At 44.8% G+C, this 27004-nt stretch overlaps 1 protein-coding gene and 1 long non-coding RNA gene across 6 annotated transcripts in view; one reads left to right on the plus strand and one right to left on the minus strand.

Annotated features, from left to right (window-relative positions):
- Positions 1 to 3168: 3168 nt before the first annotated feature.
- LOC121021505 (uncharacterized) lies at positions 3169 to 4370 on the minus strand. Its single transcript, XR_005786563.1, has 2 exons — positions 4064 to 4370; positions 3169 to 3918 (listed from the first exon to the last, which is right to left on the minus strand). It is a non-coding gene; the product is annotated as an uncharacterized LOC121021505 (long non-coding RNA).
- Positions 4371 to 4500: 130 nt separating this feature from the next.
- The window catches only part of LOC121021503 (zinc finger protein 77-like), a 74876-nt gene continuing 52372 nt past the window's right edge, over positions 4501 to 27004 (plus strand). Inside the window, exons 1-5 of one of the 5 annotated variants that reach the window (XM_040461914.1) lie at positions 4501 to 4666; positions 14180 to 14342; positions 17499 to 17556; positions 17977 to 18232; positions 18377 to 20032. In XM_040461914.1, the coding sequence (XP_040317848.1) occupies positions 14273 to 14342; positions 17499 to 17556; positions 17977 to 18232; positions 18377 to 19675 (1683 nt within the window). In that variant the 5' untranslated portion in view covers positions 4501 to 4666; positions 14180 to 14272 and the 3' untranslated portion in view covers positions 19676 to 20032. Of the gene's footprint in view, positions 4667 to 11797; positions 14343 to 17498; positions 17557 to 17976; positions 18233 to 18376; positions 20033 to 27004 lie in introns of those variants that run through there. The other 4 variants (XM_040461913.1, XM_040461911.1, XM_040461912.1 and 1 more) reach the window with 4 other exon arrangements.

Here is a 27004-nt window from a genome sequence, read left to right on the forward strand (position 1 = left end):
ATTGTTCTAATTCGGGACCCCGGGTCTGAAGGCAGCCCACTGAAATGGTTTATTGGCACTTATTCCAACCCCGGGGAGAAAGTTCTCCTGTGGAGGCAGACCCGGAGTCCTGTTTGCCTCCTGGAAGTCCCCTCCCCGCCTGGGCCACCGTGAGGGCAGATGGTGGATCCCACGGACCCAGAGGGAGAGAATGAACCCAGGGCATTTGGGAGGAGACAGTGCCGGGGGGGGGGGGGGGCGGGGGACACAAAGCTTAGTGGTGAAGTTTTTGAAAAAGTAGCAAAACTTGAAAGATGTTTTAAAAAGTGTTCTCAAAAGTGCAGTTTGGAACCACATGTTACCCAGAAATGCAGCCTGTAAGGTTGTGAATGGAGAGACCATGAATTTAGGTAATAGGACGGCATCGGTTAATAGTTCGGATGAGGAAAGACTTTTGTGAATTTAGAGCCTTCTAACACGTGAGAAAAGGCAAGTGACCGGTTCATTTGTCTCGGGATCCTGATGAGCCCTTTCCTGAAAGGCCAGAACCCCACGAAGAGAGTTCCATGAAGCAGAGAAGAAGCAACAGTGAGAAAAAGGGCCCCAAGCCAGGGCTGGACGTCTCCGGGAAGGCTGTGGCACAGATGTCGTCTGCTGCCGTTCGGGAAACCTTTCCTGTCACGTCACCATGTGGTGTGCAGGGCAGTCAGGGTTTGCTGTGTGTCTACACGTGCCACATGCATCCAGGGTCTGTGCCCTGGAGTGCGGTGCCACAGGGGCTGGCGGGCAGATGCTGACGGGGGGCCTTTCCAGGGAGGCCGGAGAGAACCAGGAGGGGTCTCGTCAGTAGACGAAATCTCCGGAGTTGGAAGGTGGGAGGCCTCAGGGTCTTCCTCCCCCGGGAGGGCACTGTGAACGTGGCTCTCCCATGGCATGGTTATTTTGATAAGAAGCTATTAATTTTTTCCAATACTAACGTATACACCTTTTTGTCACCGAGAGTCAAAGGAGCGAGGGCCAGTGCCTTGGCCGTGCTGTGATTTCTCAGGGTGGGAGTCGGGGGGGGGGGCTCTGGAGGGGGGTGTGAGATGGAAAGGGACCAACCCCAGTGCTTTTGGACACGGTGTTTGGGACACAGGGTGTCCCTTGAGTAGCAGTGGTGCCTTCAGTGAGCCCACCTGAGCCCGAGGATCCTAGGTGTTACGCAGAGCGAAGGTGTAAGACGGGCCGAACAGAACAGCGCCTGGCTGGTAAACTGGGCTCCCGGATCCCTGTGAAGTTTGCGAGGTGTTCCCCAGGTAGGGATGCCCTTTTCTCACAGCACTGCAGCCACAGGACAGGCCCTGGGCTGTTGACAAGAGAAGGCTTCCGCCAGTGAGATAACCTATGAACCGTGACTAACACATACTCCTATTCAGAGAGAGGGGGCTGCGTGAAATCCATTCATGCAAACGGGTTTCCCTGGGTTGTAACCGGACAGGTGGGACCAGCGAGGTTGTCACATTTTTTTGTGGCTTCAGTCTTTCTCCACGAGTACTTCTCGAACACTCTCCTGTTGTTGGAGGCCGCTGCTCTACTGTGTGTTCAGTGGTGAGTAGTGAATATTGTAGAATCGCTCCTAGGGCCAGACTGTTCTTTGGCCCAAACCAGAGTTCTCCCTTTTTTTGAAGTAACAGTTAGACTTCTAATAAAGTGTTTCCATTTCTGGGGCGCATTTTGGGGACACCTCTGGTCAGTTTTGCGAAAGTATTTTTTAGGAGAACGTCCCTTTGAAGTAGAACAGAAGTTTGCCTATTGGTTTCCTTGAGCTGGCTTCCATTTTTTGCGTTGAAGACATGTCAGAGATCAAGAGGGAACTTGGGGCAGAGCCCCTGTTGTCTTTAGGGCCCAGATGTTGGCAATGAGGAGGGGTTGGGAAGGGCTGGGAGGAGGGCTCCCGCACCTGGAGCATTCAGGCTGCTGATAACCTTCTCTCACATGTCCCGCCTGTTTGCAATCGTAGTGCGAACTGTAGGTGTTTGGTTTTTAGGAGGCTTCAGATGCCGTAGGTGAGAATTAAGAATTTTGGCTGTCTTTCCTCCATGTGGGGTGTGAGTCCGCTTGTTTGCCAAAATAACTAAAATGCAGTGGACGTGGAGTCCCATTCCATCTTGGGCCTTTTAAGTAAAAAGCAGGATCCCAGTTCAGCCCATTAAATGCTGCCTGGGTAGATTTCACATGTGAAGAAAGACCTGAAGTTATGTTGAAGACAAGCTGGAGTCTGTTACAACAGCCACGTACAGGTTCATCAGGCTTTTGTGTGGAAATCTAGATTTTGTTTTAATTCACAATCTTAGGAAAAGCTACTGTAATTGCTCGGTGGGGATTTCCAGTGAGTGTCATAAGCATCTTTCCAGAAGTGGGCATCTGTGTCTCGCGGGTTAGTTTCATCCCATGTGTGGCCTGGGCGTCAGCAACACGCATGTGGACTAATTGATCTAAATCTGGGACACCCTGTTGATGTGTCCCAGTTGAATAGCTGTGTTATGTTCTTCAGCGAGCTTATGGGGGTTCTAGGCATTTCTGGAAACTTCTGCCTTAGTCCAGGGAACATGAGAAATGTGGGGTTTTAGATCTTGAGAAGCCTTCCCTTTAAAGAGGCCTGGTTAGCAGGTTGAGGTAAGGAGGGATCATGGGCAGGTTCAGAAGAAAAGGGAAGTTCAGAGCTTGTTGAGGAAAGTGGCTGGAGGCAGGTCCTGGGTGTAGAGTAGCCGCCGGATGTCTGCAGACAGGGAAGCCTGGGCGGGAGAAAAAGGCACTTCGGAAGCCATTTGTCGTATTTCAGTTGTTTGCCTCCGTTCATTTGAAATAGTCTTTTGCAAAGAGGCACACTTAGATCCTGAAAATATTTGCAAGTCTTGAGGTACCGAATAAAATCTGTATCAAACTCAATGTTCTGAAGTCATGACTTCCTAATTTAATTTTCAATAAAACAAGTTTGGGGAGATCGAAAGTTCCCCATAAAGGCCATTGTAATTTTAAATTACATTTGGTTCAGTTGTTCATTTTTTAGAAATGCACATGAGGACGCACCATGGCTTTTTAAACGTAAGACTGGTCAGGGTCCCAGGTGGGAGCCCCCCCTCCCTGCGCTTTGATTGTAATGCCCGAGGTTGCGACCTCCCACAAGAGACCACCAGAGTCATAAGCCAAAGCCAAGCGGCAAGGGTCGTTTATTGCAGGTTCGAACCTGGACCTCCGCGCACTTGTTGCCGGTGACGCTAAGAGGCCCCGAGTGAGGTTCTTATAGCCTTTTTATAGACAGGTACAAACAAGTTATGGGGAAGTTAGGGATTCTTCGCGGTTACGCCAAGCAGTTGTACAGAAGCGGAACAAGCTGGTTAAGCAAGCGGATTGAAGCTAAGTTTGTTTTTCACAGACCAGGATGACTAGGCAAACAGTTTGCCCAGGTCTCTCATTTCTCCCCTTTCTCAAGTACCTGAGGAACCAAGGGGAAGGGGAAAATATGTTAGGCAAGCAGGTTTACAGAAGCGAGAAATGCCGGTTAGTTCATGTACAATCACTTATTCTATTACCTACCAGACTACATTTAGGAAGTTTCACAACTTACTCTATTACATAGCGGGTTACATTCAGGAAAGGTTTCACAATGCTCGTAGCAAACAGCAAGCAAAGCAGACTTCTCAGCAATTGTATTTCTTATCAAAGATCCATAATAAGCAGAAAAGAGAACTTAGCTTTAAACTAAGGCAGGGCTGTCATTTGGATTTAAAGCTGTTCTTTTCATGATGTCTGGAATCCATTTCATGGTGGTTTTCTCTAGACCAGAATAAAATGTATAAACACTTGTCTCTACAGGAGTAGCCTCTTTACAGAAGAAATCAGACCAAGGGCTAGCACATTTCCAACAGGTACGGTTCTAAGAGGTACAGTCCAGTTCTGAAAAGTAGTCGGAACAAAAGCCAAATGAGCTCTCTCAGAAAGGACAAGCCCCTAAGACAGGTCCCCAATAAACCCCGGAGAGCACAGACACAGGACAGCGCAGACCCGGGGAGCGGGGCTCTGATCCTGGCACAAAACTTACCCTCCGCTTCAGGGTCCGCGAGAAAGCAGCACAGTGGGCTCTGTGGGACCTGCACCTGTTTGCTCGCAACCCGGAGTGGTTGGGGTCTTTTGTGGGTCCACCAGTGATCAAATAACTGTTAACCTTAAAACCAGATATTTTTCCAGGAAAAAAATGGGTTTATCTGGGACTAGCAGAGAATTGTAATTTGGGACACATATGCCACAGCAAAACCACAGGCAAATCTGGAGGAAAAAATGGGAGGACTATAGGGAGAGCTACAGTTTTCTAGAGGAGAGGGGGCATTGGGAGGGGCTGTGCAAACAAGAAGTCCTTTGGAGCAAACCGGGGGGGGGGCCCGCCCAGGTCTACGTTCAGGGGCTTCTCATTGGCTGGGCTATGACCATCTCTCATTGGGTGTCTCTCATTGGCTGGGCTGCTACTATCCTGCATTGGCAGGGCTGTGGCCGTCTCTCATTGGTTGGGTTGTGGCTCTCACTGGCTGAGCCCTGGCTCTCTCTCATTGGCTGGGCTGCGACCGTCTCTCATTGGCTGGGCTGTTGCCACCCCAGGAAATCATCTTCCTTCCTCCTGCATGAGCAGTGATGCATTACGGGTGTGCAGGTGCGTCTCTCCGTGTTGTGTCTGCCCTTGGCCCTGAGCGGCAGGTTGGGGAGCTTCCCCTGTGGACTCCTGACTCCACTTCAGTCGTGTCGCCTTTACTCAGCCTGGAAGAGGTGCCCGGCTTCTGGGTGGTTTTCATCGCGGGCGATCGGGAGTCGTGCGGCGGAGAGCAGAGCGCGTGCGCACGCGTGTGTGTGATGGCGCGCGTCCTCCCGGGTCTGGGGCAGGTGGCTACGAGGAGCGGACCTGCCGTGTTGGGTGGGAACTCCACGTTGCTCGTGTTGGGGGTCCACCAGACTCTTCCAAAGCGGCCGCCCCCGCTTACATCGGCAGCAGGATAAATGAAGGAGAATGCGCCCTGCTCACGTCCTCGCCGGCGCTTCCTGGGGCGTCTTTATAGCCAGTGTGGTGGGTGCGAAGGGGCCTCTGCTGGTAGTTCGAGGTGCGTGTCCCGCGTGACGAATGTCCAGCATCTTTTCATCGACCCACTGGCCATTTGCATATGTTCTTTGGAGAAGTGTCTGGGTGCGCAAATGTTAGGTGTGGACTTTTCCCCGCCGCCCCTTTTCGGGATGAGGGAGTTCCTTTCTGTTCCTAGTTGGCTGAGTATTTTTGTCAAGAGAGGGTGGTGGGTTCAAGGAGATACTTTTCTGTGTGTAAGTGATCATGGGGTTTTTGTTTCTCTTCTGTTCATGAAGTTTATGACTGCTATTTTGCTTGGTGAGCCAACCATTTTATTCCCAGATAAATCCCACTTGGTCACGTTGTAGAATCCATTTTCTATATGACTGGTTTTGGTATCATGATAAACTGGCCTCATAGAGTAGGTTAGACGTGTCTGTGCACAGTTAAATTTTGTGGATGGACCCCAGATGATTGGTGACATCGAGCATCATTTCATGTGCTTTTTGGCCATTGTGTATCTTCCTGGGGAAATGTGTACTCGCGTTCTTTGTCCGTTAGTTAGTTGTATTATTTGTCTTTATACTTTTTTATTGCTGTTACATGAGTTTTTAAAAACCTGTTTAGATCACAAACCTCGTATCAGCTGTGTGACTAGCAAACCCATGTTGCAGCCCCAGACGAAGGGGTGTTGCCTTTGTTGTAGCTGATGTAGCTGGGGTTCTGTGTCCTTAGATTTTGGGAACATGTCTTTTGTTTAAACAACTTTTGATAATTTTATGATAATTGTTTGCTCTTTATTTCAATGATATGGTGGCTTCTTGTATTGCCCCAAAGATATTACGTATGGGGGTTCTGATGTTTGGGGGACCCAGCAGTGTGGGTTGTGTAAGAATTCACCCAACGCAGCACAAAGGAGATAGAGGTTTATTGAATGCACCATGAGGGAGCAGAGGGCCACCAGGAAGTGGTTTGGGGCTAGACTTATAGGGCAGAGTGAGGGAGTGTGGGAACATATGGAAATTCCCCTTTTTATGGTAACGGTGCCTGGTTATAAGTAGGCCATTGGATAGTTGGGGCCTGTGGCCATTTTGAGGTGGGTCACTTCATGAGCCTATTTTTTATGCATCTGTGTGTTCACTGTGGGCCCTTTTGCCTAACTCAGTTTTCCATTGGTGAAGCCTGTTATCTAAATGTGGCCCTGACATCCCCCTGACAGGTGGACAATACAAATCTTTGGCATTAGGGCAGGGGTGTCACCTTCAGTAGCTTCTTCCTGCTGAATGAGGGCATAGAGATGTCCCTGGTGGGTCAACATTCAGCAGGAAGAGAAGCTGAAATAAAAGACCTTTAATAGTTGACCAAAATCTTCCTACAGTCCAGGAGTTTAACCAGTTATTAAAGGAGAGGGAGGGATCCTTTCAAGCACCAACATGAGTATCCATATCTTTTAGCAATCCTGTTACATTATTGTAATCTGGAGCATATATTTAACACTTTTTTTTTTAATTTTTTTTTTTAACGTTTATTTATTTTTTTGGGACAGAGAGAGACAGAGCATGAACGGGGGAGGGGCAGAGAGAGAGGGAGACACAGAATCAGAAACAGGCTCCAGGCTCCGAGCCATCAGCCCAGAGCCCAACGCGGGGCTCGAACTCACGGACCGCGAGATCGTGACCTGGCTGAAGTCGGACGCTTAACCGACTGCGCCACCCAGGCGCCCCTTAACACTCTTTTAAAACGATTTTTTTGGGTGGGTTGGGTTGCCTGGGTGGCTCAGTCTGTTAAGCATCCGACTTTGGCTCAGATCATAATCTCACGGTTCATGGGTTTGAACCCCACATCAGGCTCTGTGCTGACAGCTCAGATCCTGGAGCCTGCTTTGGATTCTGTGTCTCCCTCTCTGTCCCTTCCCTGCTTATTTCTTTTTGAGAGAGAGAGTGCACGAGGCAGTAGAAGGGCAAGGAGAGTGGAAGACAGGGGATCCAAAGTGAGCTCTGCGCTGACAGCAGAGATCCCGATGTGGGGCCCAGGAGATATGACCTGAGCAGAAGTCAGACTCTTAACCAACTGAGCCACTCAGCCCCCCCCCCCAACACTGTTTTAATGAAAGTATACGTTACTCCTTGAGCTGCAGCAGGATTTTAAGGACTGTTTGGTTTTGCAGGACCACCTCAATTTCTGGGTGAGCGTGTGTTGGGGTTGGTTAAAGGTGATGTCTGTGTGCTTGGTTAAAGCATCTACTTACAATTTTACATTGATAGAAGCAACTCCTGTGACAGAATGTCTAAGGGGTAAAACCATCAAGAAGGCTTCTTTGCCTGATGTCCAGCCTTAATGACATTCTTTTTAAACAAATTTTTTTACTGTTTATTTTTGAGAGAGAGAGAGAGAGAGAGAGAGAGAGAGAGAGAGAGAGAGAGAGAATGTGAGCAGCACAGAGCTTGACGTGGGGCTTGAACACACGAACCGTGAGATCAGGACCTGAGTCGAGGTCAGATGCTTAACCGACTGAGCCACCCAGGTGCCCCTAGCCTTAATGATATTCTAATGATGAGGAATTGCTGGCAAGTGGGAGGTGACTTGTCCTGGTAGATAAGGGCATCCCTAAGTGCATCATGCAGTCATATCATAAGGAAAGAATGGCTACCCATTATTTCCAGAAGTCTACGGCCAATCCCATGGAGAAGGGGAAATTCGGGATTTTGTGGAGTGATTTTTGGCCTCCCAGCCACACAGAATTGGTCAAGGTGATAGGTGAGTTATGAAAATGTTGGAGAGTTCCTCCCATTTTTTTTTGGCTGTTCAGATGATCGTATGTCCATGAGGTCTTGTTATCATCCTCACAGTAACAAGCATGATGATTCTTTATACACGAGCTTTTGCCAGTTTCTCTGAACCTCACCTCAAGTTGTCCAGCATCAGCTTTCAAGACTTTAGGAAAAAGGGTGGTTGTGGTTTTTAATGACTTAAGTCAAGAGGATGGAAGGTTGGAAACCTTAGTTTGGAGAACTCTAGCTAAATATTTGATGAAACCAGAAAAATTCAGGACCTAGTCTGGTTTATAAGAAATAGTATTAAAATCTAATATCTACAAAGATGTGTTATTGAAACATTATTTTTTATTCTCTGTGAAATCACCCTTATTTCCAGAGATAGTCAAATCAAGACTAACAAACATGGCCTAATTATTCACAGAAGCTCAGGAAGAATGTGTTGGTGGGGCGCCTGGGTGGCTCAGTCGGTTAAGCATTCGACTTTGGCTTGGGTCATGATCTCACAGTTTGTGGGTTTGAACCCTGCGTTGGGCTCTGTGCTGACACCTCAGAGCCTGGATCCTGTTTCGGATTCTGTGTCTTCCTCTCTCTCTGCCTCTCCCCTGCTTGTGTTCTGTCTCTCTTGCTCTCAAAAATAAATAAAATATAGGGGCGCCTGGGTGGCACAGTCGGTTAAGCGTCCGACTTCAGCCAGGTCACGATCTCGCGGTCTGTGAGTTCGAGCCCCGCGTCGGGCTCTGGGCTGATGGCTCAGAGCCTGGAGCCTGCTTCCGATTCTGTGTCTCCCTCTCTCTCTGCCCCTCCCCCGTTCATGCTCTGTCTCTCTCTGTCCCAAAAATAAATAAACGTTGAAAAAAAAAATTAAAAAAAAATAAATAAATAAAATATAAAATAATAATAATAATGATAAAAAGAATAGTGATTGGTCATAGGAGTTTTTTTTAACGACTTGCTTTGCTTGAAATGTTTATAAATAATCTCTAGATTGAATTTTTAATAACCTCTCAAGGCCAGAAGCCAAGTCAAATACTTGCTGTCAGACTTGTCTACAATCCCTGTAGATTCAGGTGAATACCTCTTCTTGAGGCCCTGAATAAATCCTGAGGTTACCTGCACCTGCCAGGAATTGACTTTGTCTACTCACCTGGCAAGGCTGCTGGGAACCCTGTCAGCAAGGGATCAGGCCAGCCTTTCTAAGGGGCTTGATTGGCTGCATAAAGTCAACCTGATTTCTTTAAAGCTGCCTGGTAGTATCTGTTGTCTTACCATGTCTCTCTGAAATATGACATTTCAGTCGAAGCGTCGGTAGGATAACCAACGTTTCCTATGGTGTCCTGTTACAAGAAGAAGAGAGGCCCATTGAACTTACACAAACGCTTATCCTTGACAGGAAAAGAAAGAATACTCACTGAGAGTTTCGGAATTCTGTGGCATTTAGGTAGGGAAAAAAGGGAAATGTTTCCATTTGTTCACAAAGGAATACTTCATCACATTTCTGTAAGTCCTAGGTATTTCAAGAGAAAACTTCCTCAATTTGTTAGAGCAAACACTATAGAACCAGCAGTATTTCAAATAAGAGTTACAAAAACTATAAGCATCTTTAATTCATTTAGTCCTATGTTAATTAATTCCTGTTTGTTTGAATGCAACTTTCCCATTAGTTCTGGAAATTCTTACCCAGTTCAGTTTTATGATTTAAAGATATCAAATACCTGTATTTACAAAAAAAAAATCCTTTTCATGAATCTCCTTGAAGACAAAACTCATTTGGCAAGAGCATCAGAACAATAAATATAAATGGCAAAAAAAGAAAACAACATAGAAATGGCCATGACTCATGATCTGATATGTGACTTCAGTGTAATATAGCTGACAAGGAAATCTGCTCATTTCTTTGACACCTAGTATTTTATTAATTAGAATGTCAAGTGATGATGTTATATGAGAACGTATTTAAACTTTATGGATTTTATGTAATTTCAAAACAGCTGTAGTATACACTCAAATGATACAATCTAAGGTTTATTACTATTTGTTTGACCCTGCTTTCCAAGCAACTTAACATACCAAATATGCAAGCCTAATTAGTCAAAAAAGACTTCGTTTACAATTTCTAAACTTGGGAAAGTGTGTTGGAATCCTCAGAAATTTTTATTTTTATTTATTTTAAATGTTTATTTACTTTTGATACAGAGACAGACAGATCATTACTGGGGGAAGGGCAGAGAGAGAGACACACACACAGAATCTGAAACAGGCTCCATGCTCCAAGCCATCAGCACAGAGCCCGATGTGGGGCTCGAACTCACAAATCGTAAGATCATGACCTGAGCCAAAGTTGGATGCTTAACTGACTGAGCTACTCAGGCACCCCTTGAACTCTCAGAAATTTTTAAAGCACATGTCTAAATAGAATTACAGATCTTACACATTTTGAGAAGTTTTAACTTTAGTCAAAGACCTGGTGAAAGCAAAACATAGAAACTTTGGTTTTGGGGGCAGATAAGGAAAGGAAGAAGACTTCTGTTTACATCGTCTTGATCAAGACCAGACCAACAATCCTAGAAAGCTTTGTCCCAGCGAGAAAAGTGCATGTTTACTATTGAAGCAGTATCCTTTTAAAATCAATTTATTTCAGGGGCGCCTGGGTGGCGCAGTCGGTTAAGCGTCCGACTTCAGCCAGGTCACGATCTCGCGGTCCGGGAGTTCGAGCCCCGCGTCGGGCTCTGGGCTGACGGCTCGGAGCCTGGAGCCTGTTTCCGATTCTGTGTCTCCCTCTCTCTCTGCCCCTCCCCCGTTCATGCTCTGTCTGTCTCTGTCCCAAAAATAAACGTTGAAAAAAAATTTAATAAAATCAATTTATTTCAATATTAGTCCATCCTAAGCACACACACGTAAAATGACTTTCTAAAGCTGTCCCTTCACAGACTTGTCTGCAACATTCTTTTGCACTCAGAGTTCGTCCTGAGATTTTTTTTCTCTAAATAACCAGTCTCATTTTAGGAGAAAATTACTTTCTTTCACCTTAACAAAATGTATTCCCATCCCTCATATCTCCTACTCTCTTAGATACAGACTGGCTTTCCCCATTCCGGTCAGTCTCAGTTACATTTAGAAGAATTGTACCTCTTAGAAACCTTAGTCTTCAGTGAAAACCAATTGAGAACTGTCTATACACCAGGATTCTTTAGATGACAAATTTATGGACGCATTTCATAGTTTTTAGGAACATGCCTTTTTCATAGCACAGTCTTTAAATGAGGCACAATGTATGTTTTCCAACAGATGCAGGTATCTTTAGTTTCTCTGCAATAAGAAGCCAAAAGCAGATGAAACTTACTTTTGCTAATTAACATGTTAGTATTTTATCTTATTGAGAAAAGACTTAGATGCCCAGTGAATTAAACCGAATTTATCATTGACCTTAGCAAAATTTCAAAGTTTCAGGTTATGAAAGATTTTGAAAGCTATCTTAAAAATTACCCATGAGAACTTTCTGAGACAAAGTTAACCATGATTTTAAGTCATCATTTATTTACAAACTGCAACAGAGCTTATTTGACCTTTAGTATAAAAGTTTTATATGTAATAAATATGTATGGATAACTCTAAAATCATGTCTTTTTGTTACATCGGCAACCTTAAATTAGCTTTAATATCAAATATATTCTGGGGCAGCTGGGTGGCTCAGTAGGTTAAGTGTCTGACTTTGGCTCAGGTCATGATCTTATGGTTCATGACTTCGAGCCCTGCCGTCGGGCTCTGTGCTGACAGCTCAGAGCCTGGAGCCTGCTTTGGATTCTGTGTCTCCCTCTCTCTTTGCCCCTCTCCTGCTCATGCTCTGTATCTCTCTCTCTCTCAAAAATAAACAAACATTAAAAATTAAAAAAAAAATCAAATACGTTGCATCTGCGTCCACTAGGAGTCAATTTGTCGCCCACTGTTTTTTGTTTTTTTTTTTTTAACCTGGGATACCTATGGGAAAAATCTAAAGTTGGCCATTTAAGTCCAGTAGAGCCCCTGTTCCTGTAGAGGCAGGGGAAAGCCAATGGGTGGAATAAAAGAGAGGTCATCTAGAATGTCTGAAGGGTCAGATGGGCCATGTGTCTGAGGAAGACACATTCTGCAGTTTTTGTAGAGGTTGGGATTTGGGGACAGTGCCATGAATATGAAGGCCTGCACGTATGGGACCGGTGAGCATTTGGAGGAGTTCTGGAAAAAGACTTCCAGTTGCGTAGTGGGGCCATATGTCTTGATCTGGGAGTTTGTATGAGGCCAGGACACATGACATGAAAGATGAGATGATTTTTCTCAGGTCTTGGGGTTCATGTTTTATCCACTTTTTAAAAATACAGCCCAAAGGCGAGTATAGGAATAGAGGACTTTGTCCCATACTGGGAAAGATCTGCTGCTGATTCCCAAAGGGTTTTCCCACCAAGGGGAATGAGGCTGTGACTTGTGGTCGAGATTTCAGTCAGGGTGTGCACTGTCCTGAAGAAGGACTGGGCCTTATGTCCTTATGTGGGGCACCTGACTTTACTGGGGGCATGCGATCAAGGAGAGTGTCACAACAAATAGCAATAGAAATCTGTGCTGGGGTGTACCCTGCTCTAGGGAGAGACACACACCTGGTGGCCAACCTGGGTCAAAAAAAAAAAGGGGAGGACTCAGCACTGAGACCTGTAGGAATGTGTTTCCCTGTAGATCAAGATGGCAGCTGGATACATGGAAACAAAGGAATTAAGGAAAGGGTCTGAAAGAATAAGCCTGCTGAGACTCCACCAGCATTAGGAAAGGCTCCCAGCTGAGTCTGTAACGTGTGGATTCACCCGGCTTGGGCTGCTGTTGCCAACTACACCACATATTGGGAGCAGACCTTGGGGGACAGAGTGAGAAAGCAGAGGAAAGGGGCCCTTCACCCTCATAGACATGGGCAGTCCAACCTATTCACTCTCACACCTTCAGACAGAGTGTGGAGCCACCCTGGCCTCTTTGTTTGAGGAGTACTAGGGTTAGAGCTCTTGAAGGGTTAAAAGACAAAGGAGAGGAGAGAGGGATCCCCCTGAAGGGCAAGAGGGGAAATCCCTCATCCTGTTGGGCAAGGGGTGCCCTATAGACGCCCCCTGGGACTTGGGATCCTCACCAAGGAGGAACCTCAGGTGGAGGTTGTCAGCTGCTCAGAAAACACTAGAGTCAGTCTACCAAGGGAAATTCCCAGGAAATTCCTAGGAAATCCCAGGAGAGGCCCAGTACAGCAGAGGGTCCCTGTGAAGGCCATCAAATGTGGGGCGACCCGATCAGGGGGGAGGCCCGCAGCTCAGGGGGTGAGAGAATTCCCCCCAAGGCAGAACAGAGGAGATGGGAGTTTACTGAATACCCTGCGAGGGAGCAGCGGGCAGGACGGCAAAGAAGAGACCATCTGCCGGGAGGCGGTGCTGGGGGCTACAGTTATGGGGTCACGAGGGAGCATGGGAACCTTTGGAATGCTCCCTGTGTGGGACCTGTGCCCGGTTGTAAGTCGCAGGGGTCAGTTAGGGCCTGTGGCCATTTCGAGGCGGGTCACTCAGGAGCCCGTGTGCATTCAGCTGTGTGCTCACTGCGCCCTTTGCTGCGTATCTTTCCATCACTCAGGCCTGTTGCCTAAAAACGGTCCATACGCTGTGATTCTTCCCCCAGTGTTAACGTGAGCGGTGGCTGTGTCCCCATCAATCCCTCAGGGACTCTTCCTTCTGGTGCCCTTTTCCTTGAATTCTGGGCCCTGGGTTAAATGTTGGAGCGGCCCTGCTGACTTCCAAGTCTCTTAAGGCCCCGGACTCGTCTTACACATCAGGTGTGCCAGGCTCCTGGGCTCTGGCCTGTGTCGGTGCCCAGAGCCCACCTAATCCGGGGAAAGGGTCGTGTCTGCCTCTGTCGGAAGAGAGGGGACTCCAGCAGGCGTCTTGCCCTTGTTCCTTCCAGGGCGAGAGCTGCTCCCATCAAGCAGCCCTGGAATCCGAGTGTCCACAGCATCCTGACATTCTGGTTCCAGTTCTTGGAGCTGATGAGGCATAATCGTTTTAGAGCAAGCCAAGCGTGTGTCCTCCGGTCTGTGTGTTGTCCGAGTGAATATTTCACTTTTCAGTCTGTACAGTATCGATCTGTTCAGATCTGTCTCAGTGTAAATATCCCAGTAAATTGGGTGTGTGTAAGTCCATGTCAGCTGTTGTCCTCACCCTCTGTTGTGACTCAGGGGTCCTAGGAATGGAGTGCAGCTCCCCGCCTGTCACCCTTCATCCTCCCACACACATGGATGATGATGGAGCTTTGCTGCAATAGAGTGTGTGGTATGTTTCAGGCCTCTGTGGTCTTTGAGGATGTGGCTGTGAACTTCACCCCGGAAGAGTGGGCTTTGCTGAATCGTGGTCAGAGGAAGCTCTACAGAGATGTGATGCTGGAGACCTGCAGGAACCTGTCTGCTGTGGGTAAGGATGGCTCCATACCTTCACTGGTCTTTTCAGGAGGAAGAAGAATAAGTCAAATTTGCAAATGATATGAAACAATACATAGAATGTCCTTAACACTTCACCAAATACTATTAGAACTAATACATGAATTTAGAAGACTTGCAGAACACAAAATTAACATTCCAAAATCTGTTGCACTTCCATATCTACTATCAAAATAGCAGAGAAATGTAGAAAACAAACCCATGTTAAATTACCTCAAAAACCATAAAATACTATGTTAAATGTAACTAAGGAAGTTTAAAGATATTTACTCTAGGAGGTATAAACATTTAGTGAAAGAAATTGAAGGGGCGTCTGAGTGGCTCAGTTGGTTAAGTGTCAAGTTTGGCTCAGGTCGTGATCTCACGGTCTGTGGGTTCGAGCCCCGCGTTGGGCTCTGTGCTGACAGCTCACAGCCTGGAGCCTGCTTCACATTCTATGTCTTCTTCTCACTCTGCCCCTCCCCCACTCATTCTCTCTCTTTCTCTCTCTCTTTCAAAAATAAATATTAAGAAATTTTTTTAAAAAATAAATTGAAGGGGCACTTCAGTGGCTCAGTTGGTTGGGCATCCGACTTTGGCTCAGGCCATGATCTCATGGTCTGTGAGTTTGAGCCCTGCGTTGGGCTCTGTGCTGACAGCTCAGAGCCTGGAGCCTGTTTTGGATTCTGTGTTTCCCTCTCTTTGCCCCTCCCCCACTCATGCTCTGTCTCTGTCTCTCACTCTCAAAAAATAGTAAATAAACATTTAAAAATACTTAAAGGAAATTGAAGATGACACAATAAAAAAAGGTATACCATTGTCCTGGATTATAAGAACTAATATTACTGAAAATGCCCATACTATGAAAAGTGTTATACATATTCAATGCAATCCCCATCAATATACAGATAGTATTTTTGAAAGAACTAGAGCAAGAAATTTTAAAATTTTTATGAAAACAGAAAAGATTCCAAATAAAGCAATTTTGAGAAAACATACCAAAGCTGAAGATACAACAGTCTCAGATTTCAAACTATACTAAGAAAACAGTGTAGTACTGGAACAAAAATAGACACATAGATCAAGGCAACAGAATAGAGAGTCCAGAAATAAACCCATGCTTCTATGGCCGGATTATGTACAAAGAAGGAGCTGAAAATACACAATGGGGTTAAGACTGTCTCTTCAATAAGTGGTGTTGGGAAAATGAGACAGCTACCTGCAAAGAGGTGAAACTGGGCCAGCTTCATACCCCTTACCTGAAAGGAAACTCAGTATGGATTAAACACCTCGGTGCAGGACTTGAACCCATACACGTCTTAAGACAAAACAGAGGTGCTAAACTCATGGACATCAGCCTTAGCAGTATTTTTGTGGACTCATCCCTTCAGGTAAGGGAAACAAAAGGAAAAATAAAAAATTGAAAGGGGAACATAACAGACATTTTCCCACAGAAAATAATAGAGGTGGCCACTTGGCACATGAAAAGCTGCTCAGTATCACTAATCCTCAGAGAAGTGCACATCAAAACCACAATGAGCTGCCCCCTCACAGCAGCCGGAACGGCTAGTGTCAACAAGACAGGAAATACGAGTGTTGGTGAGGATGTGGAGAAAAGGAAACTCCTCGTCTGTGGGGTTTAAATGGGTGCAACCAGCTTGGCAAACAGTTTGGAATTTCCACAATAAAATGAAACACAACAGTACCATGTAGTCCATAATTCCGCTTCTGGGTAGTTCACCAAAGAAAAAAAGCCAGCACGATAAGACATGTGCACCCCCTGGTTCACCGGACTGTTACTCGCTGTACTCAACATAGGGAAGCAATGCAGGTGTCCTTCAACAGATGAATGGATAATGAAGATGTGGTATCTACATACAAGGGACTATCCCTCAGTAATACAAAAGGGACGAATTTGTGATGTTTGTGACAACATGGATGGACCTAGAGAGTATTATACCAAGTAAATAAGTCCGACAGCGAGACAAACAAAACACGTTACTTATATGTGGAATCTAAATGACAAAATGAACAGACAACAGAAAATAGGAACAGACTTAAAACCGTAGACAACAAATTGGTGTTTGTGAGATTGGAATGGGATTGAGAGACAGGTGAAATCATGGAGGGGATTGAGAAGAACAGATTTGCACTTGTTGAATAAATAAGTTACCAGAAGGAAAAGTAGAGCATAGGGAATATGGTCAATAATTGTATAGTTGTGTATAATGACAGCAATTACACTTTTTATGGTGAGCATTTTGTAATGTATGTAATTGTCAAATCACCGTATTGTACATCTGACACTAATATATAGGTCAGTATGCTTCTAGTAAAAGAATGATTAAATGAATGAGTTAATAAATGAATAAATAATAAAAAGCCACCCAATTATCGGTCATCAATGACCCTGAAGACTAAAGTTAGTGCCTATCTTCCAGATTGCTTGTTGTCCTTCAAATCCTCCCACCCGCTGAGCTCTTCTCAGGGGCAGGCCAGCAGCCACACACATCACCCGACCTCTAATGGCAGCTGGGGCAGTGTAGGAAGGCTTCACCAAAGGCCTATGTGCCTTCAGAACTGATCAACCCTTGGTTGGACCAGGTTCCGGACAAGGGATTGACATTTGGACCCATCCCCTAGAAACATGACTCTGTTTTTGAGAAGGGTGAAATTTGTCATTGACCCGGCTTTCCTGTTGGACTTTTCATCCATCATACCCCATGTGGCCAGTCTTTCTGTCTTCCTATAGAGGTAGGGTGTGGATGTGTGTATCTTGCCCAGTTCCTTCCTACTTGGCTCTTCTGATAATTCTTAACTCCACATTAGTGTCCATCTAGTTTGAAGTATTTCTGAATGAACGGGCTGCCATTTCAGACACTTTCTCTATTATTGCCAAAGTCTCGAGTCACAAGGGTCCTCGGAATTTTTTGGTCACATGACCATTCTTCCTCATGAAGTTCATTTACATTTCGGGATCAGTATATAAATAGAGATACATGGTCTGTTTTCTTACCTTACATATCAGATCATTTCCGAGAAATTAAATTAGACTCCCATTTCTTGTAGTTTCTCCCAGTCAAGGTAAAATGAGTGGATCAAAGACTGAGTGGAATTCTTTGCAGAATGAGCCTCTGAGTGAAAATACTAATGTATACAAAAAATGATTCCTGTTCTGTGTTTGTAGAGAAGCAGAAATTTCACAGCAGTGGAGATTTGACCCGAATGCAGGAAGGGCTTTTGAGGTGAGTGACACTTGTAAGGGAGGAAGGGGGCGATGCTGGCGATTGTGAGACTGACCTGAAATTAGAGAACAGTTGCAAACCTAGCGCAACAATCGTGTAGTCGAAATTTTCACAAGACAAACCTTTATAAATGCATTCTACCTATTGATCATCTGAAAAAACAATTCAGTTGGAAAAAATGGTCAGGGAAAAGCATATGTAAGAAGCCCTGAATGTTATGACTCTATTTGAGTCCTCAGGGAGAACAGGAAGCTTGTTCCACTTTGGAACCTTGCACACAGTGCTAAAAACACACTCATTCATTGAGAATATCCATCATGTAACCCAATAATGATTAACAAACATCAATAGATCATTAGGTAATAAAGAGATCACTGATAATCATTGTTCCCTAACCATGTACCTTCCTATTTTGAACAGAAGTCCTTTGGTGGAGAGTGTCTGTGAACGTATTGAAGGAGATCCATGTGGAGAAACCCTGAACCCGATTACAAGTCTTACTGTGCATGAGGGCTGTCCCACTGGAGGCAAATCCTGTGAATGCGCTAAGTGTAGGGAAGCCCTCACAGATGGTTTTTTTCTAGGGACTCTGGGAAGATCTCACCCAGGACGCAAATCTAGTCCCTGTGAGGAATGTGGGCCGGCCTGTAGCTCCGTCTCAAGCCTCAGCACTCAGGTGGGTGCAGACCTTGTAGAGAAACCCTATGAAGGTCAGGTCACCGGGAGAGCATCGGAGACATATGCGAAGAGTCTCCGTAGTAAAAAGTCTATAGAGTGCAAGAAATGTGGAAAAGCTTTCACTTGCATTTCTTCTTTTCAGGGTCATGTGCAAAATGACTGTGTACAGAGAGTCCATGCATGTGACGTGTGTGGGAAAGCCTTTATGTGTCACTCTGATCTTACACATCACGTGAGAACTCATACTGGGGAGAGAACCTATCAATGTCAGGAGTGTGGCAGAGCCTTCCAGTGTGAGTCAGGCCTGCAGAAACATGTGAGGACTCACACTCCAGAGAAACTCTATAAATATCAGCCCTGTAGGAAATCCTTCCCTGGCCAGCAGTCCTTTCTAGTACCTAGGAGAAGACACACAGGGGACAGACACTTGGAATGTAAGGAGTGTGGGAAAACTTTCAAGAAGCATCTACAGTTTGAACGTCACATGACCACACACAATGTAATGAAACCCTATGAATGTCGGGAGTGTGGCAAAACCTTCAAGCATCACCCAGACCTGCGAGTACATACGAGGACACACACTGGGGAAAGACCCTATGAATGTAAGGAATGTGGGAAATCTTTCCGAAAGTATGAACATGTTAAACGTCACATGACCACTCACAGTACTGTGAAACCCTATGAATGTAAGCAATGTGGCAGAGCCTTCCGGGATCACACAGACCTGCGAGTGCATATGAGGACACACACTGGGGAAAGACCATATGAATGTCAACAATGTGGGAAAGCCTTCAGATATCTTGGGAATCTGCGAGAGCATGTGACAATACACACGGGGGAGAGACCCTATGAGTGTCAGGAGTGTGGGAAAGCCTTCAGGTATAACTCATGCCTGCGAGAACATGTGAGGAAACACACTGGGGAGAGACCCTATAAATGTCAGCACTGTGGAAAAGCCTTCATTCGACACCACACCCTCGTACTACATACTGCGAGAAGACACTCAGTGGGTGGACACTTGGAATGTAAGGAGTGTGGCGAAACTTTCAGGAAGCATCAACCTTTTGAACATCACATGACCACACACAATGTAGTGAAACCCTATGAATGTCAAGAGTGTGGGAAAGCCTTCAGGTATCACAGAGACCTGCGAATACATGCGTGGACACACACTGGGGAAAAACCCTGTAAATGTCAGCACTGTGGGAAAGCCTTCACATCTCCTTCAAACTTGGGAGCACACATGAGGACACATGCTGAGGAGAGACCTTTTGAGTGTATAGAGTGTGGGAAAGCTTTCCGTCAGCTGCAAAATTTTGAAAGTCATTTGAAAACACACAGCACCATTAAATCCTATGAATGTAAGAAGTGTGGGAAGGTGTACAAGTTCTCCTCCTCTCTTCGAGCGCATATGAAGAAACACCCTGGGGAGAAACCTTGACAGATCACTGCTCCCTTCAAGAACACGTGAGGCTGCACAGTGGACAGTAAGCCTCTGTATGTAAGGACTCTGGTAAGACCTTCCAGTGTCTCGTAGACCTGGGCAGAAGAACCTTGTGAATGATCGCTCTGTGGGAAAGCCTTCAGTTGTCCCTCTTCCCTTCGAGAACACACGTGCAAGCACAGTAATGTGAAACATTACACACTTAAGCACTATGGAAAAGCCTGTCCGGGAATCTGTGAGCAAAGCCACACTGTAGGAAAGCATTTATTTTTCCTTCAAATATTTTTTTATGTTTATTTTTGAGACAGAGACAGAGCGTGAGCAGGGGAGGGGCTGAGAGAAAGGGAAACAGAATCTGAGGTAGGCTCCAGGCTCTGAGCTGTCAGCATAGAGCCAGATGTGGGGCTTGAACTCATGAACCGTGAGATCATGATTGAGCCAAAGTCAGATGCTCAAATGACTGAGCCACCCAGGCATCCCTCCTTTCAAATCTTATTGAAAATGCGAGTTAGTACAACGGAGATGATCCTGAATGCACACAATTTTGGGAAAACTTCAGGTATAGAACTTCATGTATTTTGTTCATGAAAATTCAGGCAGGAGAGAAATCTTTTCATTGTTGTGAATATGGCTTTGACTTTCCAGGTGCCTCTTCCTTGACTGGGATCCCAAGTGTATGAATTCCTAGTTCATCTCACTGATATGAACACTGATGGTTTTAAGTGGCCTTCTTTGGGGCGCCTGGGTGGCGCAGTCGGTTAAGCGTCCGACTTCAGCCAGGTCACGATCTCGCGGTCTGTGAGTTCGAGCCCCGCGTCAGGCTCTGGGCTGATGGCTCGGAGCCTGGAGCCTGTTTCCGATTCTGTGTCTCCCTCTCTCTCTGCCCCTCCCCCGTTCATGCTCTGTCTCTCTCTGTCCCAAAAATAAATAAAAACGTTGGAAAAAAAAATTAAAAAAAAAAAGTGGCCTTCTTTGTCCTCTATATCTGTACAACCTAGATGTTACCTCAGACTTGAAGTAATCACATGGTTTTGTACAACATGTCTCTTTCCCATTATAATGTCTTTTGGACCTAGAGGTGATAAAAATGTGTCTATTGTTGGTGTGTACTTAACACCTTTATATACTTTTACAAAAAAATGTCTTGAATTATATACATTCCAAAATGTTCTTGATAAGTTTTCATGATGTTAGACCCCTCATTGTTGAAAGTTCTTTTCTGTCCTCTGTTATGGATACTGGAATTTCCTGATTCTGTGTCTACTCGTCTTTTCAGTCTTTGTTATTAAAAGTTATATTTTCACATCAATTTTCTCATTTTCTTCAATTTTTAAAAAATTCAAAAATGTTTATTTTTGAGATCGGGTGAGAGAGAGAGAGAGAGCACGCGCACAAGCGGGGGAGAGGCAGAGAGAGAGAGAGAGGGATACACGGAATCTGAAGTAGGCTTCAGCCTCCGAGCTGTCAGCACAGAGTCCAACGCGGGGCTTGAACTTACAAACCTCAAGATCATGACTTGGACACTTAACCCACTGAGTCACCTGGGCACCCCTTTTTCTTCAATTTTTAAAGTTCAAGGGGCGCCTGGGTGGCGCAGTCGGTTAAGCGTCCGACTTCAGCCAGGTCACGATCTCGCGGTCCGTGAGTTCGAGCCCCGCGTCGGGCTCTGGGCTGATGGCTCGGAGCCTGGAGCCTGTTTCCGATTCTGTGTCTCCCTCTCTCTCTGCCCCTCCCCCGTTCATGCTCTGTCTCTCTCTGTCCCAAAAATAAATAAACGTTGGAAAAAAAAATAATAAAGTTCTGATATTGGTTTATCTTTCTGGCACTAGTTCTTAGATTGATTTTATTCCAAATTATGACCTAGAAGAACATCCCTTGTGCAGTTATTTCTTGAGAGTGGATTGCAAGACCTGGGAAAGTGAATGGGGTAAATGCTGAAACATCAGCGATGTTCTGGGCTCAAGGCTGTCCACCGATAGCCCTGTGAGATCCAGAGTCCCATGATCTCCCAGGAGCCAGTTCGGAAACAGACCCACTGTCGTCACCTGGCAGTCTTCAAAACCGCACATCTTCCCTACGTGCTTTCATGTAAACACCAGATGTGTGTGTGGTCTATGTCCGGAGGCTCTTTGTGTTTTCCTCCCGTGCTTTGACATTCTTTGATGTTTATTCCTGGCGAACAGGAAATAAAGACTATGCAGTTTGCTCCTGGTGCTGTTTTGCTGGCAGAGAGAGCCCTGCGTGTCCACTCTGACTAAGTGAGAACTTTTTCTTCAGTGCGCGGGGACATCCCTTTGGACCATGACTCAGGTTTGCCTGCTTATTTCCTAAAGCAGTGGTTGTGGTGGAAATACCAGTGGGGTGCTTTCCTCTGGCCCCCAGGGGGTGTCTGGAAAGACCAGTACCCTTGATACCAGCCAGATCAGTCGACCAAAATATGGTATTTGGTAAATTCTGGACATAAGAGCCCCTTCCGTTTTATCCTTAATAGAGGTAAGAAAAAACCCCAAAAAACCAAAAACAAAAACAAACAAAAAAAAAACCCTTGGTGTTTCCATAATGTTCCACAGTTCTGAGGTACCCCAAAGTCATTCCAACTATGGGACGAAATGCTTGTGGTTTTACCCTTGACTATGATATTTGGTCATGTAACGGTATGTAACATCCTATGGGGCTGGACATTCAAAGGGAAAAGTATTGCCACTTTGGTACCTTTAAAAGGATTTGCAGGGCACTTGGCTGACTCGGTCAGTAGAGCATGTAATTCTTAGTCTTGGACTTGTGGGTTTTTGCCCCACACTGGGCGTAGAGGTAATGTAAAAAAATAATAAAATGGAATTAAAAAAAAAAAAGGATTTGCAAAAGCATACCCAACCTAATATTTACTGTTTTCCTCCTTTTTAATTTTTTTTTTCAACGTTTATTTTTATTTTTGGGATAGAGAGAGACAGAGCATGAACGGGGGAGGGGCAGAGAGAGAGGGAGACACAGAATGGGAAACAGGCTCCAGGCTCTGAGCCATCAGCCCAGAGCCCGACGCGGGGCTCGAACTCCCGGACCGCGAGATCGTGACCTGGCTGAAGTCGGACGCTCAACCGACTGCGCCACCCAGGCGCCCCTGTTTTCCTCCTTTTTAAAAAAACACATCAGTGAACTATGAAGAATCTTTATTGTTTAGAGGAGTGGCATGTAAAATGCCATGGGGAGTCAAAACGGGACGGGTCAGCATTAAGCTGTCATGATTTTTCTTTGGGTCCAAATGTGGTCTGAAGAATTTGCTCTCAGTGGCAGTGCATGCCAGTAGCCAATAGGGCTTAAGAACAACAGAGCTTGGAGGGAGAAAGATGTTATTTATTGCTGAGACGTCTTGGACAGACATCCGTTATCATCCATTAGGTTCTGCCAAGTGAAAGAGGCACTACAGGAAACCGTATAGGGGATTCTGAGCACCTGAGCCTTCTGTTCTTAGGATGCGCCTGATGCCCTGAAGAGCCTCTTTATTTGTAGTATATTGTCTCATTCCATTCTGCCAGGAGGGTTTGAAAAATACAATTTTATATTCATAGCAGCTACACTACGATTCTGCCAATATCAGTTGAGGATGCTTCCCAGAAAGACGATGGTAGGTGATCCAGTTGAAAGAAATGGTTAGTGTCCCCAGAGTCCACTCTGGGGCCTCAGAGATAGAGCTGATAAAATGTGTTCAAGGGTCATTTGATCTCCCTGGTTGGTTAATCTGATTACTACTGTCAAAGTTTAGAATTATGTCTCCCTTTTGGAGGAAAGAAATTCTGTCATGATCCTGTTCTAAGAAATCTCTGCCTCATACGTGAATAGAGGAGGAAGAAAGGAGAAAAAGACGGTGAGTTTCTCGCAAATGTCCTGGACAAAAGGAATAGGCTCACAGACAGGAATTTGTTCAGATTTTTTTTAGACACCCCCCCCCCCAAAATACTGGAACTATATTAATCCTTCCAGGCAGGGGCTGCATTACAGCAGGGGTTTGGGGACCAAGAGTGTACTTCTGGTGTCAACAAGGACAGAGATTCATTCCCAATGTGCAGGTGGTTCCACAGGCTGATTAAGACGGACAGCTGGGAAGAGCCCCTGTGGTTCCCTGGAGCCCTGTCACTGGGAATGAGGAGGATGTCAGAAAGACCAGGTGGAGGGATGCAGGTGGATGGAGTGCATACATTTGAAGACGATTTTTTCCAAAATCCTGGCTCTTTGTAATAATACCAGAAGCTACACTTCTTAAAATTTTTGTGTGGAGAGATTTCATATGCTGTCAGTAAAAAGTGAGAATTTTCTTATTTTATTTTTAAGTTTATATCCAAGCTAGTTAGCATATAGTGCAATAATGGTTTCAGGAATAGAATCCAGTGATTCATCCCCTACATATAATACCCAGTGCTCATCCCAACAGGTGTCCTCCTTAATGCTCCTTGCCCATTTAGCCCATTCCCCCTCCCACAACCCTCTCCAGCAACCCTCAGTTTGTTCTCTATATTTAAGAGTCTTTTATGTTTTTCCCCCTCCCTCTTTTTATATTATTTTTGCTTCCCTTCCCCTATGTTCATCTGTTTAGTATCTTAAATTCCACATATGAGTGAAGTCATACGATATTTCTCTTTCTCTGTCTGACTGATTTTGCTTAGCATAACAGCCTGTAGTTCCATCTATGTTGTTCCAAATGGCAAGATTTCATTCTTTTTGACTGCTGAGTAATCTCCATTGTATGTATGTATGTATGTATGTATGTATGTATGTATGTATGTATGTTTGTATGTATATGTGTGTGTATATGCACACACCACATCTTCTTTATCCATTCATCTGTTGATGGACACTTGAGCTCTTTCCATATTTTGGCTATTGTCGATAGCTCTGCTATAAACATTGGGGTGAATATGTCCCTTTGAAACAGCACACCTGGGGGCGCCTGGGTGGCGCAGTCGGTTAAGCGTCCGACTTCGGCCAGGTCACGATCTCGCGGTCCGGGAGTTCGAGCCCCGCGTCGGGCTCTGGGCTGATGGCTCAGAGCCTGGAGCCTGTTTCCGATCCTGTGTCTCCCTCTCTCTCTGCCCCTCCCCCGTTCATGCTGTGTCTCTCTCTGTCCCAAAAATAAATAAACGTTGAAAAAAAAATTAAAAAAAAAAAAACCACACCTGTAGCCTTTGGATAAATACCTAGTAGTGAAATTGCTGGGTTATAGGGTAGTTCTATTTTTAATTTTTTGAGGAACCTCCATACTGTTTTCCAGAGTGGCTGCACCAGTGTGCATTCCCAACAGCAGTGCAAAAGAGTTCCCCTTTCCCCACATCCTTGACAACATCTGTTGTTGCCGGAGTTGTTAATGTTAGTCATTCTGACAGGTTTAAGGTGGTATCTCATTGTGGTTTTGATTTGTGTTTGTATTGATTTGATTTGTATTTCCGTGATGTTGAGCATTTTTTCATGCTCAACTTTGATAAGTTCTTTATAGATTTTGGATACTAACCTTTTATCTGATATGTCATTTGAAAATGTCTTCTCCCATTCCATTAGTTATCTTTTAGTTTTGCTGATTGTTTCCAAGTTTTTATCTTGATGAGGTCCCAATAGTTCATTTTTGGTTTAGTTTCCCTTGCTTCTGGAGACATATTGACTAAGAAATTGCTGTGGTTGAAGTCAAAGAGGTTTTTGCCTCGTTTTCTCCTCAAGGATTTTGATGGCTTCCTGTCTTACATTTAGGTCTTTCATCCATGTTGAGTTTATTTTTGTATATGGTGTAAGAAAGTGGTCCAGGTTCATTTTACTGCATGTCGCTGCCCAGTTTTCCCAGCACCACTTGCTGAAGAGACTGTCTTTATTCCATTGGATATTCTTTCCTGCTTTGTTAAAGATTAGTTGGCCATATGTTTGTGGGTCTGTTTCTGGGTTCTCTATTCTGTTCCATTGATCTGAGTGTCTGTTCTTGTGCCAGTACCATACTGTCTTGATGATTACAGCTTTGTAATACATCCTGAAGTCTGGGATTGTGATGACTCCAGCTTTGGTTTTCTTTTTCAGGATTGCTTTGGCTATTTGGGGTCTTTTCTGGTTCCATGCAAAGTTTAGGATTGTTTGTTCTAGCTCTGTGAAGAATGCTGGTGTTATTTTGATAGGGATTGCATTGAATATGTAGATTGCTTTGGGTAGTATCAACATTTTAACAATATTTGTTCTGTCCATGAGCATGGAATATTTTTCCATTTTTTGTGTCTTCTTCAATTTCTTTCATAAGTTTCTAAAGTTTTCAGTGTATAGATTTTTCACCTTTTGATTAGGTTTATTCCTAGGTATTTTATGTGTTTTGGTGCAATTTTAAATTGAGATCAATTCCTTGATTTCTCTTTCTGTTACTTCATCATTGGTGTATAGAAATGCAACTGATTTCTGTGCATTGACTTTATATCCTGCGCCTTTGCCGAATTCATGGATCAGTTCTAGCACTTTTTTGGTGGAATCTTTTGGGTTTTCCATATAGAGAATCATATCATCTGCAAAGAGTGAAAGTATGTCTTCCTCCTGGCCGATTTGGATGACTTTTGTTCCTTTGTGTCGTCTGATTGCTGAGGCTAGGACTTCCAATGCTATATTGAATAACAGTGGCGAGAGTGGACATCCCTGTCGTGTTCCTGACATTAGGGGGAAAACTCTCAGTTTTTCCCCATTGAGGATGATATTAGCAGTGGGTCTCTCATGTATGGCTTTTATGGTCTTGAGGTATGATCCTTCTATCCCTGCTTTCTTGAGGGTTTTTATCAGGAAAGGATGCTGTATTTTGTCAATGCTTTCTCTGCATTTGTTGAGAGGATCATGTAGTTCTTGTCCTTTCTTTTATTAATGTGATGTACCGCATTGATTTGTGGATATTGAACCAGCCCTGCATTCCAGGTATAAATCCCACTTGATCATGGTGAATAATTCTTTTAATGTATTGTTGGATCCATTTGGCTAGTATCTTGTTGAGAATTTTTGCATCTGTGTTCATCAGTGAAATTAGTCTGTAGCTCTCCTTTTTAGGGGGTCTTTGTCTGGTTCTGGAATGAAGGTAATGCTGGCCTCATAGAATGAGTTTGGAAGTTTTCCTTCCATTTCTGTTTTTTGGAACAGCTTCAACAGAATAGGTGTTAACTCTTTAAATGTTTAGTAGAGTTCCCCTGAAAAGCCATCTGGCCCAGGACTCTGTTTTTTTGGGATAATTTTTTTTTTTTTTTAGTGTTTGTTTATTTTTGAGAGAGAGAGAGAGAGAGAGAGAGAGAGAGAGAGAGAGAGAGAGAGAGAGATGAGTGGGGGAGGGGC

This window comes from Herpailurus yagouaroundi, unplaced genomic scaffold (genome assembly GCF_014898765.1).
Source record: "Herpailurus yagouaroundi ecotype Mexico unplaced genomic scaffold, PumYag 295, whole genome shotgun sequence".
NCBI lineage: Eukaryota > Metazoa > Chordata > Mammalia > Carnivora > Felidae > Herpailurus > Herpailurus yagouaroundi.